Source organism: Protomyctophum parallelum (assembly GCF_964188405.1).
Source record: "Protomyctophum parallelum genome assembly, chromosome: 5".
NCBI classification, from domain to species: Eukaryota; Metazoa; Chordata; class Actinopteri; order Myctophiformes; family Myctophidae; genus Protomyctophum; species Protomyctophum parallelum.
In genome coordinates, this window is record NC_139702.1 from 7,240,154 (window position 1) to 7,257,574 (window position 17,421).

Below are 17,421 nucleotides of genomic sequence, written 5' to 3' on the forward strand. Positions count from 1 at the left end.
TTGAAATTGAACTTGAGTAGGACAAATAGTCACGTCTACTCTTCAGCTGGCGTACGCTGTTTTTCTGTTTTACACAAGCGGAGCAGCCTTGTCTGAACTGCTGAGAGGCTGTCACAGGCATCTAAACATATATGTATTCACTCCTAAAATGTTTATATAAAAGGTATGTATAATGTATATGGGCTACATGTAAAAAATAAATAAATAAAAATGTTAAGGAATACATGTGTCATATGAAATTAGTAGGAGATAAAATCGCGCAATTAAAAACAATGTTGCAAGAGACGCTTAAGCCATTTAAACAGTGTTTTGCATGAGCGCATACATGCGAGGATTTGGGCTGTCTGTGCTGAAATATTTCCATGACGGGACGTTGGAGAGTATAGTGCAGCAGTCCCAACGTGGTATAGCCTACTGTAGCCTAATCTACAGCATGAAGGCCGATGTCTTTCTTACGGTATGTGCAATATAATAAACCCGACGCGTCGCTCAATGCCAAATGTACCGTGCCAGGCTCCCAGCGCAAGTGGGAACTGCATCGGAGATATATAGGTATATTACCCAGCCAAGCAACCACCAGCCACATGAGGCTATATACGGTTTTTGCTGCACATTCATATGACAGTTGACAGCCCGGCCGGCGGCCACTGCAGTGACTAACGTCTGCGAGGCAATCTAAATAGACTGTCGAACGTCGGAACGTGCATGGTCAGTTGGTCACGGACGGACCACTGTGATAGAGAGAGACAGACAGACAGACAGACAGACACACTGGACAGGAGGAGCACCTGCTAAACAGCAGCGTGTGTGTGCCTATTTGTTATTTAATTATGGTTCACAGGTTCAGGTTTTCGTTCACTAATATATCTTGTTGTATATTAAATTAAAAATACTTTAATGATTTAATATACAACTAACAACACACAGTGAAAAATTGCGATATGTGTGCGGGGGGTGAGGCGGGCAGCAAGGGAAACGAAGCGAGAGGAGAAACAGACAGCTTTATTTAATGTGTCATGTAGGTGCGTGCGTGCGTGGACATGACAGCAAGGCAAGCGAGGTGAGAGGGAACAGACAGGGTAGGCCTACAACTTTATTTAATTCATGCAGGTGTTCGTTGTTTATTTATTTAACAACACACCAGTTAGTTGGGCTTGCAAGTTGCGTGTGCGTGCAGCTTGTGTGCGTCTGTGTGTGTGTGTGTGTGTGTGTGTGTATGAGAGAGGGGGGTGAGGCGGGCAGAAAGGCACGGTAACCATGGTTTCCAGATCGTATAGCAGTGGTTCAGGTCGCAAAAACGAGGGCGAGGCTTGATTTCTTAGGGCGTGCCAGATCAAATTCAGCCGTGACATTTATTAACGTGAGAACGAAATTAAGGAAGGATCAGCTGTTTGCGATCACTTTATAAATGCCGTGGAGACGTGGGTGTACTACGAAACCTGCACTCGAATTTGTGGCAGATTTTACACTCGATTGATAAATGAGGGCCATATACTCTATGTGTAATAGTGGTCTGGCCGTGCGGGACTAGAGTCTCATACCTTGGTTGAAGGTCCGAGGGCCTTCTGGAGCTCCAGGCGTTCCTCCTGGTCGTCTAAGCTGCCCTGGTAGTTGTAGTAGGCGATGTCTCCCAGGATCAACGACTCCTGGGAAATGGGCAAGATACCGCACTTCATAGACGACACCTGGGAGAAGAAGGGGGGAAAGAAATGTATTCTCATTCTGTTCTTTTTCAAAAAGCACTTGTTTACTACTTCTACTGTATCATCCATAATAATTCACAGGAATATATTAACCCATTCTGACCTGAGATCAGATTCATACGAGGTTTCCACTGGACACACACTGGTCTGATTAACCCATTCTGACCTGAGATCAGATTAAATAAATGTCAGTCGTTCTTCGATTTTTCAAAAAAATAGCAGACCTACAAGCTCGTAGCGCGCCACTCGGTGGCGCGCTATGAGCTTGTAGATCTGCTATTTTTCAATAGCTAAAGCATAACATGATGCCAACACCAAAAATGGGTGCCCGTTCAGAATGGGTTAAATTAATCTGGTGACTGTAGCATTTAATGTAATTCAGACGACGGCAAAACTAAGTAGGACAAGGGATTTAAGCTATTGCTTCAGAACCTCTAAATGTCTTACATGTAAACATAGAAGCCTTTTGGTCAGTGTGCACTGATTCACTGAATAGATAATACATGCATACCCACGCTTGTTTACTCTCCAATTAAAGTTAATTACATCATTAGTACTGTAGAGTGTTTCATTCAGCGTTTTTAATATTGTGTCAGTGTCCATTTAAAGACAATCGTGCTGCTGTTTTGCTCATCTAAATCTCCCTGAAACACTTAAAGAACGTCCTCAGCCTGCACTCATCACTGACTGTGATATCAAGATGTTTTAAGCTTAATTTAATTTGTCTTAAATCACAGGCCCGCATGTTACGACAGGGTAAACACGACTGCAAACTAATGAGATTAATTAGTGGGTACGTCCCGCTATGACACATCCATGAAAAGCTGTACATTAATTAACAGCTGTCATGTCAAATTGTGAGTAATCGGCTTCTTCTTTGCCCAATCTAAACCAATGATTTGTATTATTATTATTATTACTTATTATTGGGTAATATTTTAATGCCAATTCTTTTTGTATGCAAGGCAGGCATCTGGAAACAGATAATGTGGTGACGATCGTCCGGGCCTTGCTCGTCATTTGTGAGCTCGTCACAAAGAAGGGTCCCGTGACCGTCGCTCAGACTTACGGCGGCCGTGGCAGGAGTGTGCACGTGGATGATGCAGCGCACGTCTGGGCGCATGGAGTAGATGGCGGCGTGGGGGCTGAACGCCGCGTGGTCGATCCTCAGATTGGTGGAGCCCTGGTCGATCACATCCCCGAGTATGTTCACCTTCACCTGGAGAAGGGCAACAAACAGACACGGGGTGAGCATGAGGGACAAAGGGAGGAGAGAACTATCTCAGATGGATGACATGAATGCATGAAATCCCATTATTACGAGTGATTCTTCCTCCCAGTCAACTCCAGTCCTCAGTGCCTCAGGGACATGATTTGGAACACTAGCAAGAATCCTGGGCTGGCCAGGGCCAAAGTGGACATGATGTTCTTACTATGACAGTTCAATTACCAACCAATTAGCAGTTAATACAGTTTACAGATTACTGTGCAGGAAGGGAGCCACATAGAGAAAGATGAGCACAGACAAACAGGGAGATTAGGTTAGGAGCTGTGGTGGTGGACAAGAGAAAACACAAACAAAGAAAGGGAATAAGGCAGTATTTTCTGGACCCTGGGTGAGGGACTTTCAATGCTTCGCCCAGCAGATGGCTGCTTAGAGGGCATCTGTCAAGGTGTTTAGTGTCTTGCTCTCTGACATGGAGACTGGGACAGTCAAAACGGCCTCTCCATAGGCGAGAGAGAGAGAGACGGATATCTCTCTCATCTTAAACATGTTAGGATGAGGACTGACAGTAGAACGTACATGTGACATGATGATGTGGTCTGGTTAGTCCGCCTGTCAGCAGCAGTGAGTACAGTCACTACTCACAGTGTAATTACTGTAAGGACTGGCCGACGGCGTACGGTACGGTCGTGACACACTCCAGGACCTACAGTACGCTGACACGTTTTGAACAACGTGAAGAGCATCTGCCTGTCCGTACGGACTCAACCAAACAACAAACAGATTGATGCAGTCCTCCCTCTGCTTAATGACCTTATGATCAGCACCGTGGGGACCTTTCTGGCGGCCCACATTGGAGAGAGCGATGATTGATGGCTGCCTATCGATGGTTTACACCCCCCAGGGGGAAATGAATGCCAGTGTAAATAACGACCTGTCTGGCTGTACAGTCAGTCACACACACATGCATGCGCTCACAAACACATACACACACACATGCGTGCGCTCACAAACACACATACACACACACAGCTGTCAGATGGTTCAACATTGCCTTGGTTGCATTACATTGGTTACTGTACCACTCCACCGTACAGTATGCCTGGTATATACAGTACACCATCGTACGATGGTATGCTACGCCGAAAATAACAGGCCTACAACAAGCTCACAAGACGCCACGATGCGACACAACTTTGAACTTTGTAGATTGATTATTTTTGGTATGGGACATCACCTTACAACGTGTTTAAAAATTGCAGGCCTGCATTGGCTAACCAATTGATCGTTCCAGACGTCAGAGACGTCTTTCCTAACTGCACACACAAACACTAAATATAAAATAATTCATAAGAAGTGTTGTGGAGGAGAGTTGGACATGTGATGCGAGCGGACGGTTAAACCATTCTGACCTGAGATCAGATTCATACGAGGTTTCCACTGGACACACGCTGGTCTGACGAACCCATTCTGACCTGAGATCAGATTTAAAAAATGTCAGTCGTTCTTCGATTTTTCAAAAAATAGCAGACCTACAAGCTCGTATCGCGCCAATCGGTGGCGCGATATGAGCTTGTAGATCTGCTATTTTTCAATAGCTAAAGCATAACATGATGCCGACACCAAAATGGGTGCCTGTTCAGAATGGGTTAAACATGCGATAACATGGGGTGCAGCTGATATCGGAGTGCAATGAGGCCCTAAGATAGACTAAGGAGGACTCAATGAGGCCCTAAGATAGACTAAGGAGGACTCGTTGAGCTGTTGGAAAACACGGAATACGATATCCCCGGAATTCCTCTGTGAGCAGCACCCTCCTATAGTTGAACAAATACGACAGCTTGGCTTTGACTGTGTGGGACCCGATGCAAAGTTGATCACTGTAGTGACAAGATGGCAGAAGTTGCCTTTAGGCTTTGATCTAGGATCAGCGCCAAATGCACTCAAATTTCACCATCTGACACAAGGGCAAACTGCCATAGATAATATACAGTAGTATACTATCTCATTTCAATGAAACTTCGTTGCCCATACTCCCCCTCCTCTACTGGGAGGGAAAGAGAATAGATACCCCTCTCCTCTCGTGGTAGAATCTCCCTCTTTCCGAGGTTTGACGACCTTATGGTTCCATAAACATTTATGCGTCTGCGTCTCAAACGACCTGCATACACATGCCTGTTCAGCTCATGGGTTGAGCTGGACTCCACCGTAAGCAGAATGCAGTTCTGCCAGCAAACCAATTAATTACATTCACTTAATTAAGACTCACTGGGTCTAATTTCATTTAGGGCACCTGGTGAATGTATACCCTTGAATGTACAGTATGTCCTTGACATCTAATTCAATGGCTTCAAATTGTACCAGGACTACAGCATACAGAGATATGGTTGTAGCTTGTAGGTCTGCTATTTTTGAAAAATCGAAGAACGACTGACATTTTTTTAATCTGATCTCAGGTCAGAGACTCAGAATGGGTTAATAATGAAACTGGTCAGGATGTAATAGACATTTTTTTAATCTGATCTCAGGTCAGAATGGGTTTAAGACAGCCAGGCCTTCCTCAGTCACCATAGCGTCCTCTCCCTGACCCTGTGACACAACCTCTCACACACACACACACACTCCACTACAGGCCAGACGACCGTTTCCTAATTCTCTCTCTCTCTGGAGCTTTAAATGAACTGTGTGCACCTCCCTGAATGCTCCCTCTGTGAGTTCAGACTCATATAATCATGATAAACGGCGATGAAGAGCAGACAAAATGAAAAAAAAAAAAAGAATGAGATTAAAGCCAAGAGAAAAACAGAAAACAGATAACAGAGGCATGGAAAACAGGAGAGCAATATGGAGACTGATAAAGACAGAGAGAGAAACAGATGGGCCGACGCACGCCAGACCAGAGTCATAAGACCTTCTGGTATTATAGTTATAGTCTACTGAAGTATTTGTCTTCACCAAGCGACATGAAGGGAGTTTTTCCAAATAAGTAGTGCATGTTAACAATCACTTTATAAAGATTATTCTGAAGTTACAAATCTCACTTCTTAACGTACTTTCACTTTTCGTTGTTTTCTCTCATTGGTCCGAACACGCACGCACGCACGCACGCACGCACGCACACAGTGCGGATGTTTTGTACATTCACAAAGAGGAGAAATGGAAGAGAAGGAAGCAGTTTGAGGCAGAAAGTTCATGGACCTTAAACATCACACACGGTCCCACTCAAACAGACACAGATTTGGCTCTGTGTGACTGCCCGGCCGCTGACGCTGCTGGCTCCACAGTAGCACAACAACGCACGCCAATTCCAGGCTCGCACCTTTAATACAGACCAGCGGGGCATATTAGCCGTGAAAGGTTCCTACATTGAACAAACAGGCGGTGTAATAAGGTGGCGTGGCTAAAGACCGAGCTGGGCAAGGCAGTCAAAGAGAAAGCGAAACACACCGCTCTGTCCTTCAACAGCTGCAACGTCGTGGTCTTATAACTATAAAGTACCACAGACAGAACTTTCCCTGCTCACCACACCAACCACAGTAAAGACCCTGCTTGGATCTGTCCCAGACACACAAACTAAAAATATTCTAATCTAGTTGATCATGTGACCTTATATTTCCCTGGGCCAGCCTACTGTACGTCTCCGCTGTTTCTCGCTGTTTGACATTACGTGAAAACTGGGGGAAATTATAATTATAATAATAATAATTATTATTTTGTACTGAAACTTTCAAAGCAGTTACAAATTGCTTAAAAGACAATTAAATAAGGGGCACGGTGGCACAGTTGGTAGTGCTGTCGCCTCACAGCTAGAAGGTCCTGGGTTCGAAGGTCCTGGGGACGCTGTGGGTGCTGGCGGCGTGTTCCCTCCTCAGCGTCATCAGTGCCCATACCCGAGGCGGGGGTTGGCGAAAGGGCCTTTCTGTGTGGAGTTTGCATGTTCTCCCCGTGTCCCCTAGGGTAGATACCCTCACAAAAACATGCCGTAATCCTGGTCTCTAAAACTACCTCCCCCTGGCCAGCCGGGGCGCCTGATGGAGGGGAAAGGAACTGGTCGGAATAACGTGTCCCTTCCACGCGCTACGTCCGGCCGGGGAAATTCCCCTCTGTCAGGTGAAAAGAAGCAGCTTGGACTCCTCATGCATAGAAGGAGGCATGAGTTCAGTCCGCTGCCCCCCCAGGTTGGCAGAGGAAGTGTAGCGCCCAGGATTACATTAGATAATTGGCACTGGGTGAAAAAGAAAAACTGGGTTACAAAATCGTGGGATAAAAATTTAGAAAAAAAAAAGACAATTAAATACTAATAAAGAATTTCCCTCAGGAATAAGTTAAGTAAAAATCACACCCGTGTCAACTGTCAAGTGAGGGACGCTCTTATCGTCATTACATCATCTCATTTATCCTCAATACGTACTTTGCTCAGCCAATCACATCATGGCTATGGGTTACACACAAACAGACAATGCTGGGCATAGGAGGGGCTAGCGACACTCAAAAATATAATTATATGACATTAATGGTTCCTATACTGTACCTACTGTATGTCATTTCAGAATGACAATACAGTTCGACAATAATCATTTCAACCCCAGCATTCGTACACTGGAGACCATTCAGCAAATAGCAGATCTACGAGCTCCCAATGCGATGCGTGCGCTGTGAGCATGTATATATACATCTGCTATTTTCAGCAAAGATAAATGGTGCATATATAGTGCTTTTATTCAAGGCGCTTTTACCCAGACACACTGGAGCCTGAGGAAACCATGCAAGGCATCGACCTGCACATCGGGAGCAATTAGCTGGGTTCAGAGTCCTTGCTCAAGGACACTTCGACTCCAACTCAGTGGGAGCCCGGGTTAGAAGTGGTCCGGTCACTCTACCCCAAGATATTTAGTGCACACTGAAAAGAGGACGGCGTATAGTACAATTATAGAGCTCTGGGTGACTCCGGTCAACTAAGTATACATAGGGTTTAAGTGGATGAAATAGCTTTGAGGAGACAAACATTGATAGCGACTTCCTTCCAAGGTTAATTTCCCCCTCTGTTCAGTCATAACTAAAGACACAGGAACAACATGTCAGCTGTGTGTGAACTTCAGCCTAGTTCATTGCTGCTGACAGGCCTAACAGGTCAAACAGTCAAGGAAGGAAGGAAGGACGCCAGTCAATGTTACAGCTCGTCCATCCAGGTGTCACTAACTCATACTGTTTGACACCTGAACACAGACTGCGATTACATTCAACAGGTGTGTGACAGACATAGCGAGCAGAGAGAGAGAGAGAGTGTGTGTGTGTGTGTGTGCGTGCATGCATGCGTGAAAGAGGGTGTTTCCACAAAGAAAAATGTGTGTGAGGGAGTGTGTGCGTGTGTATGACTATGTGTGTGTTTCCAGATAGAGAGAGACAGAGTATGAGAGAGAGAGAGAGAGAGAGAGTGTGTTTCCACAGGTGTTTCAGATAAGAGCAGAAGAGAGCTATACCCCAAAGCAGAGGAAGGACAGCATGATGAAGATAGACAGATCATGGGACCAATGCCAATGTCCACGCTATGGCCTGAGCACTGAACCGTCACACACTTTAATTAACATCACCTGTGTGTGCAGCGAAAATGTGCGCCTGCAAGAGGAGCTCCAAATGTGATAAATGAGGAACTGCCACATTCCCAAGACAACTGTCGTTGTCATTACATGGTAATGTGCCAGGTCCTCCCATGTTTTGTTTAGTTATTTATACTAGGCCTACTCTGGGACCATGTAAGTGGCGAACGTGCAAATTGGGAAAGCATTCCCCACCTGGTTATGCAATAACCATACCCAATATCCATTGACGGGTGGGTACCCCTCTTGCGGACTTAATCGGAACACTCACTACCATCTGCGAGTGTGTAAGTATCATTTGAGATTGGGCCAGAGAGAATGACTTGGACATACCAAACCTCTCCGGACCGCACCAACATCTGTTGTTCCATGTGGCTGTTCCATGTGGTTCTGGTCCAGAGTTTTGACTAGTGAACCTCATACTTTGTTGAGCGACAAATAGTAAAAAATAGCAAATAGCGCCAGGTTGAAAAGTGTGCAAAACATTTTTTGTTGCTAGTGATCTTGACCTTTTCTACCTAATATTTGATCATCTCTTTGGAGGCAGCCTACTGATCATTCCAACCAATTTGATGAATATAAATAATTAGGTGGATCTAACCTCAAAATGATGTTGCTATGTTATGTGTTCATTTAATTCTTTAGGGTTTAAAAATGGACCAATGACACTGCTATGTTATGGGAGTGTTTTACATGCAGGGTAAAGATAAAACACAACGAAGGAGCAGAGGAAGAAAGCAGTAACAACACGTTACGAACAAGACTGAGACTCTGAGTCACTTTTCTTCATTCACTCACACAACTACTGTCTTGGCATGCCAATAGGAGCTATAGGAGCATCCCTCTGCTCTGAAACTAGACTGAGACAAAACAGCCTGAAATGAAATATAAATATTTGCTTTTTTGGCATTTAAGAGGAGACGGAGAGGCAGAGACAGACAGAGGTGTAGCAAGCGCTCTGTCAAGTCGAGTACAGGAGATAATAACACGCTAGGCAAGTCTTTGATAAACAAGGACCGTTGGCCACTGACACACGCACGCTGATGGGAAGGTGCATCCCGACTCACAACAACCTAAGGCACTAGAATTCCCACTCATGCATTATGAGCTCATTTTCGACATTACTTCATGTGTTTAGACACGTTCTTTCTCGCAAATACACTCAGCTCATTGTATCGTATGCCAGCTGATCCTGGCCTTGAAGATATCATCATCATCCTGAGATAGACTGGCAAGCAGAGAGTATAATAACCTTTTATCATCTACAATCATCTTGGTTTGGAGTCCATGTGGAGGACAATCTTACTTTAGCCACATGTTCTCAAGCTCAAGCACACACACACACACACACACACACACACACACACACACACACACACACACACACACACACACACACACACACACACAGACGGAATGAATTTGTAGACAAACTAATGTCATAAACGCACATGAACAAAAACACGCACGCACGCATGTGCACACAGTTGTGCCAGCGTAACATATGAGGTTATGCGCCAAACCACTGAAATGTGGTTATACAAACATATCAATATTAACAGGAGGAACTAGCAAATATCTGATTGAGCAGAGGGGAACGAACCACACAGTTCTGACCAGTTTTCTCAGCTATGGCCACAGCTTCTTTAATACTGTGGTGAAATGTTGGCAAACACACCCTGAGCATGCTCTGTCTGATATTAAGCAAGGGATTACACAAGACAACAGCACTGGTGGTTGAAAGGAAATTGCATAATATTTCTCTTTGTTGAAATAGAGTAAAAAGGGCAGGCTTTATTACATATCAAATTGAGTTTCTGTTATTTGGCTACATGGATATAACAGAAATGTCCATATTGACCCATTCTGAACGGGAACCCATTTTGGTGTCAGCATCATGTCGTGCTTTAGCTATTTAAAAATAGCAGATCTACAAGCTCATATCGCGCCACCGAGTGGCGCGATACGAGCTTGTAGGTCTGCTATTTTTTTTAAATCGACAAGAACGACTGACATTTTTAGAATCTGATCTCAGGTCAGAATGGGTTAAACAGACCAGTGTGTGTCCAGTGGAAACCTCGTATGAATCTGATCTCAGGTCAGAATGGGTTAAGAGGTGTTTTGATGTTGTTTTAAAATAAGCTGCTAATGACGTAAATATAATTAAAGTCATACTGAGTAATATCTTTTTTCCATAGTAGTCCTTTTGGCGACACCGCTTGTAGCTCCGTTGCCCGTTTGAGTGATTGTGTGAAAAATGTTCATGAAGAAAGCATGTGACGACGACTCCTTTGAAACTCGGGTTGTGAACACAGCGCTCCGTGTCCAAACCACTTATTAATCTGAAACAATTAAGAGACTGTTCCAGCCTGCTCGCTCCGCTTGGTTCTTACCAGATTTGCTGCAGATGCCTCTGCGAATGACAGTCCTCTGGGGAGGATGAGAATGTGGTCCTGCTCTTTACTGACACGACCCTGGAAGAAAGCGAAAAAATTAGCAAAAATAATCCTCGACGATTCTAAACAGATGCTTTAACTTGGAAAAATAAGCCCCATCAGAATATCGTCACTAGTGCCAATACATCTGGAATGAACGTTAGGAAAGAATAGAGAAGAAAAATGACCACTCTCTCATTACGTTGTGGCCAATTCTGTCGCATAAAGTCAGATTACAGATGCATCAGTAGTAGATGGATATTCTGGGCCAATACTGGAACCAATGCCCTTCACCTGTTTTTATTGGTTTTATTCTTATTTTACTCGTTTTTTTCTAATAAAGTTGTCATTTTCTTATGTTCCCTCCCGGCCCCCACACATGTAAAGCGTCTTTGGGTATTAAGAAAAGCGCTATATATAAGTCCCAGATATTATTATAATTATTATCCATTTTGGGCGGGAACCCCTTTTGTTATAATTATGTTACAATTTAGCTATTGAAAAATAGCAGACCTACAAGCTCATAGCGCGCCACCGAGTGGCGCGCTACGAGCTTGTAGGTCTGCTATTTTTGAAAAATCGTAAAAATGTGGCGCAAAATCTTTGAATATATATTCTTTCAAAGTGAATGTTTTTAACTCAGGTCTAAAATGGGTTAATGAGAACAAATTTGATCATTTAGAATATGAACAGATAAACATCTGTAAAACAATGCATCTAATAAAAACAACAAAAGTACATTTCTCCCAATGGAGTGGTAGTAAGTGGGGCCTTACTGTGATGTAGGAGTTGGCAAAATGGGCCCAGCTGAACAGGTCCACCAGTCTGTAGAGGCTGGCCAGTTTACAGCGGGTCTGCTTCTCCCCCTTCACCATGGCGGTGGATTCCACCCCGTACATGTCATTGATGGGAGTGACGCTTCCCAGACCTGAAGGGGGGAGAGAGGGAATGAAACTTGGATCAACACAAAATGTATGTCTTAATGTAGTGCGGACGGTTATGTCTCAGTCATAGTGCACTTAGTGTTAGTTATATCGTACTAACATGCTCAACTATTTATTAAACGCTTATGGATTGTATCTTCTTTCTTTTTTTTCACACACATTTTGTAACCCATTTTTCACCCGGTGCCAATGTAATGTAATCCTGGGCGCTACTCTCGCTCTGCACGAGATCTTCTAGCTGTGAGGCGACAGCGGTACCGACCCCCCCAGGATTGCAGCTTTAACCCATTTTGGGGCGGGAACCCCTTTTGGTGTTAGCATTATGTTATGCTTTAGCTATTGAAAAATAGCAGATCTACAAGCTCATAGCGCGCCACTGAGTTTGTAGGTCTGCTATTTTTGAAAAACTGTCAGGATGTAGAAGACATTTTTTAAATCTGATCTCAGGTCAAAATGGGTTAATAAATTGCAGTTAGCTGGTGTCGCTAAGTGTTTCCCCCTTACTTGCCTCATGACTCCAACCAGTGACAATCTTTCTCATTTATATGGCGTTGCACTAACTAACCCCAACCCCAAATAGTACCCCACCTACATGCTCACTATATGTCGCATCCATGACACTTCGTGAGCTTTGACGATCTGCTATTTTAAGCACGCGACAGTCATGTAACAGAGTATGAAAGGGGCTTTTCAATAATAAGCCCATATTTTTACCATCCACTGTTACCCTCGAAATACTACACGGTACACAATCATATTTGTTTAGTTTTATCATCCTGGTCATTTAAACCACACTGGACAGGGATGTATCGCCAAGCTTTTTCCTCCCAAAGCTATACCTGCACGAATGACTTATTTTTCATCATAAACAACTGCAGTAAATTAGTAAAGCAGCTGAGCTAATAGCATTCTAATTACATTTTGCCCTTTCATATATTATCCATGAGTGTAGCAAATGGCATTCTAGACACGAGATAACCAGGACCATTGAGATAACATTACCGGTAAATTACATTTTTATCCAATCACATACGGTACTAGCCGGTGCCTTTGACTGTCAAAATGGCATTACATTCTATCCTATGCTACCTAATGCAATTTACACATGACTCTCATGCTACTCAATGCTGCTCAGATATCATCAGGCCCTCCTTCACAATAAACGTTCCTAAATTCAATAATCAAATAAACATCCCATGATACTGTAATACGTTACTTTTATAAAATGCTGTCCTGACATGTTCATTAGAAAGGAGAGAGTGGCTCTTCATTGAACATATTGCAGAGGATCTAAATTAAATGGTCATATAGCTCTCAACGTGGAAATTCAATATTAGTGCCGCATTCCGAGGCCCAGATTGGAAGCAGACTTCACATGTGGAAACCTGGACTGGACCCGAGGATCAAAAACCTAGGAAATATGCATGACTCTTCCGGAGTCTGTGTGCTGGGACATCTGTGTGGTGTGTAGGTGTCTGTGTGTGTGTGTGTGTGTGTGTGGGTGTGTAGGTGTCTGTGTGTGGGTGTGTAGGGGTCTGTCTGTGTGTGTGCGTGCGTGCTCGCGTGCGTGTGTGTGTGTGTGCATTGTGTAAGCCTAGTTGTATATTCATGTGCACGCAGCTCACGTGAACCTGTGGGCTAAATTGATGGTTCTCAAACTCAAACTCTTCGGGGGGGGGGGGGGGTGGGATCCCCAGCTAAATGTGTTAGTATAGCATCACAATACTTATAAGCACTTTATTATATGTTATGCGTTGGATATTTAAAAAATATACAAGCTCATGTACATATGCTATGTTTTTATTTATTTATTTTTTAATGTGATTTTGTTTCCCCCCCTATGAGGGTCCCTAGAACAACATATTATGAAATGGTGCATTTTAATGGTGCATTTATAAAAATGGTAAATGGTGCATTTATATAGCGCCTTTATCCAAGGCGCTTTACAGAGATTGTGCATTACATTCACACATTCACACACACATTCATACACCGATGGCAGCAGAAACCATGCAAGGCACCAACTAGCACATCGGGAGCAATTAGGGGTTCAGTGTCTTCCTCAAGGACACTTCGACAGTAACTCTGGGGGAGCCCGGGTTTGAACTGGCAACCTTACGGTTACCATCCAGGCACTCTACCCCTGAGCCACCACCGCCCCCGGCCCCAGGTACCAGAGGGTAGGGTTCCTGTGGCCTGGGCCATGGGGCGTAACACTATGGACTACTCACTGAGGGGGGCCATGGGGCGTACCACTATGGACTACTCACTGAGGGGGGCGGTGCTGAAGCCAGCCACTGAACTGGCCATGAAGAAGTCTGCGATCTGTCTGAGAGCCAGGAGGCCAGTGGGGTTGTTCCCCTTATTCATCTGCTCCTGGATCAGCCCCTCCAACTCATCTTTAAAGGCCTGCAAGAAAGACGAGAGAGAGAGAGAGAGAGAGAGAGAGAGAGAGAGAGAGAGAGAGATTGATTTACTGACAGAAATGCATATTATATAGACGAACATATCTGTCAAAAGAAAAAAACACAAAAAATAATCTGAGTGCCCTGTGTTGTGGGGGTGGGGCGGTTTGTGGCACAGAGACATACAGAGAAGTAGATGAAATAATAAGTACATTCATACAATTTCCAAACAAAAGCAGCTAAGAACTACTGTACTGCACTGTATTGACTGTATGTATAACCTGTTATAACGACTAATAACTCTACAACTTATCATTTTAATTAGGTCCATAGTCTCTTTGGACTCCATGGAGGGAGAGAGAGAAGAGACACACAGACAGACAGACAGACAGACAGACAGACAGACACACAGACAGACAGACGTGCTAATCAGAGATTAGAAGGGTGTTGCCTGACAGCACCCTGACGAGCTGGCTCAGGATTGGCTGGGTGTCTTAACAGGTTGGGTCAGGATTGGCCAACTAGAGTTCTTGGCTTATAATCCTTGTGTCCTAAAGTCCCCTCTCTAACGACAGTGGTCGCCACAACAACGGAGCACATGCAGACATACTATGGCATATCTGTCTCTCACGCAAAGACAGACAGAAACCAAGGGAGGCACACACAGTGCTCTTCACAATGTTCACACGATAGCATGCCCCTTGGGGACTTAGAAACATGTTTACCTGCTAATATAATCACAATAACACAATAAAACCTTTCAGACATTCTCTCGTAACCTTTGTCTACCTGCTATGACTGACAACAACAGGTTCAGAGGATGATCCACACATGCACGTACACACACACAGTCCATCCATGGAAAGGAATACCAGCAACCAAACCAGCACTCACTTTGTAACCAATATAATTAATTATTGTTTATTTAGGTTTCCCCCAGCAGCAAACCGGGATTTACGCTCAGGAAGTGAGGAACTGACTGTCTCTACCTGAACCGTGCTGCACCCGATACATTATTCCCGATACATCATAACGTTGAACTACTGAACTGACTGAACACACGCGCACACACACACACACACACACACACACACACACACACACACACACACACACACACACACACACACACACACACACACACACACACACACACACACACACACACACACACACACAGTTTAATAATAAGCCACTGGGCTCACAATGTGATGTGGTTATCTAACAGAACCATTACCGTCACATGACTTATGGGGGAACACATGATACCATGAAACAAATTGCTATTGGAGAGAGATGAACTGTAATCATGCACCATCATATCGTATACTGTACCATGGGGTCATTTCACAAATTAACTGCAGTGATTTAATGCCAATGTAAACTTGGAGATGGGCCAATAATGGATTCAGAAGTAGACTTTATAGCAGAAGAGCTCATGTGGATGGAGAGAACAGTGTGCGATTCAGAATGAAACTAAAGCCGTTTAAAGCTACTTTTGTTTCCCAGATGAAAAGAATAATGGATAGCAGTTTCTGAGTCAGGAATGAGCAAGCCAGGTTAATTCAGACAGGCCCAGAACCCTGTGTGAACTGTCTGGGTTCTGTTATTCCCCAACCGTCACTGATTACTAGACGGAAATTATTTTAACGGATTTGTCAAATTGGAGTTTGTTTTAACCTGGTCGCAAGGGGGGGGGGGAGGGGAAATTACTTTTCTGCATCGACTCAGTCAGCAGATGGCTGCTCAGATGGCTCAGATGAGTGTGGAGCTGTTTAGGGGTTAAGTGTCTTCCTAAGGCAGTGGTTCTCGAAGTGGGTATGGGGGGGGGGTCCACTTCGTGTCACTCCGTGTAGCTTGTAGATCTATAGACAATTGTCCAAATATTTGAATATATAAAATTTTAACTCAAATCATTGCTTCAGGAGGTCCCTGGCATGCACAGAGTTTTTTGGAGATGAGGGTCTGTGGCCAAATACACATCATTGACATGAAAAGGTTTGAGAACTATACTGTCCTAGACTCCAAGGCACAATTTGACACATTTTAGACCGGGGGCGAAAGTGAGGATCGAACCGGCAAACCTTCCCATTTCCAGATGGCATCTGTAACCACTCAGCTGCAGCGCAGCCACCACCAACTTCAGTTTACAAGTGATTTGGGGTCCATAAAATAACACGGTGATGATAAGACGCTGAGATGGAAACTCCAGTGGCGAGTGGAGTGAAAATAGGACTTGGCAGCATTTTCTCGAATATCACTTTCCGAAAGAAGCACATCCAATATTCCTCCGTTTGATTCATCTGTGGGACTTAAGTCGTAAACCTAATTTATTCTTCCTGAAATGCAATACATTGCGTCACTTTAGGTTTTTCAGTTTGCATTTTTTTTTAAATCTCTGATGATTTAGTACCAATCATAGCAATTAAGAGCAGGGGGTCGACTATTTTTAAAAGCAACAGGGGAGCGGTTAGGGGTCAAGGGTCTTCTTGTTCGGGGGGACACTTCGACCTGGCGAGCCAAGGGTCGAACCGCCAACCATCTGAATCCCAGACGGCCTCTCTAAACCACTCAGCCATGGCCGCTAAATTAGCCATTACCTCGACTCTTCATGCACTGCTGATGGAGTGGTCTCACTGTGCATAAAATAACTACAATTTACAATTTAGGCATTTAGCAGACGCTCTTAATCCAGAGCGACTTACATTAAGCAAGAACAAAAGCATGGGAATACATCACAAAAAAGCATTTATTATAAAACATGCGTAAGCTAAGAAAGTAACAGTGGAATATCTATATAATGAAACTATACATACACTATACATATAAACTATACATATTTACTACTATGCTATACATATGTACTATGGCGTGCTATGACTATATACAATGCAATTATAGTGCCGTCTACATAACATGCTATAAGTCTGTATCAGATGCTATCTAAGTCTACAGAAATGCTATCTAAGGGGGTATAGGGTAAGTGCTATGGGCCATGATGGAGTCTGAAAAGGTGGGTTTTCAGACTACGGCGGAAGATTGGGAGTGATGCTGCAGTTCTGACTGCAATGGGAAGTGCATTCCACAGTTTTGGAGCCAGAAGGGAGAAGAG

At 44.0% G+C, this 17,421-nt stretch overlaps 1 protein-coding gene across 7 annotated transcripts in view; it reads right to left on the reverse strand.

Annotated features, from left to right (window-relative positions):
- add3a (adducin 3 (gamma) a) overlaps positions 1–17,421 on the reverse strand; it is a 145,057-nt gene that overhangs the window by 29,231 nt on the left and 98,405 nt on the right. For all 7 annotated transcript variants that reach the window (XM_083765103.1, XM_083765100.1, XM_083765106.1 and 4 more), the window contains exons 3-7: positions 14,175–14,313; positions 11,737–11,888; positions 10,919–10,999; positions 2,773–2,922; positions 1,542–1,685 (exon numbers count right to left, since the gene is read on the reverse strand). In XM_083765103.1, the coding sequence (XP_083621229.1) occupies positions 1,542–1,685; positions 2,773–2,922; positions 10,919–10,999; positions 11,737–11,888; positions 14,175–14,313 (666 nt within the window). The remainder of the gene's footprint in view (positions 1–1,541; positions 1,686–2,772; positions 2,923–10,918; positions 11,000–11,736; positions 11,889–14,174; positions 14,314–17,421) is intronic.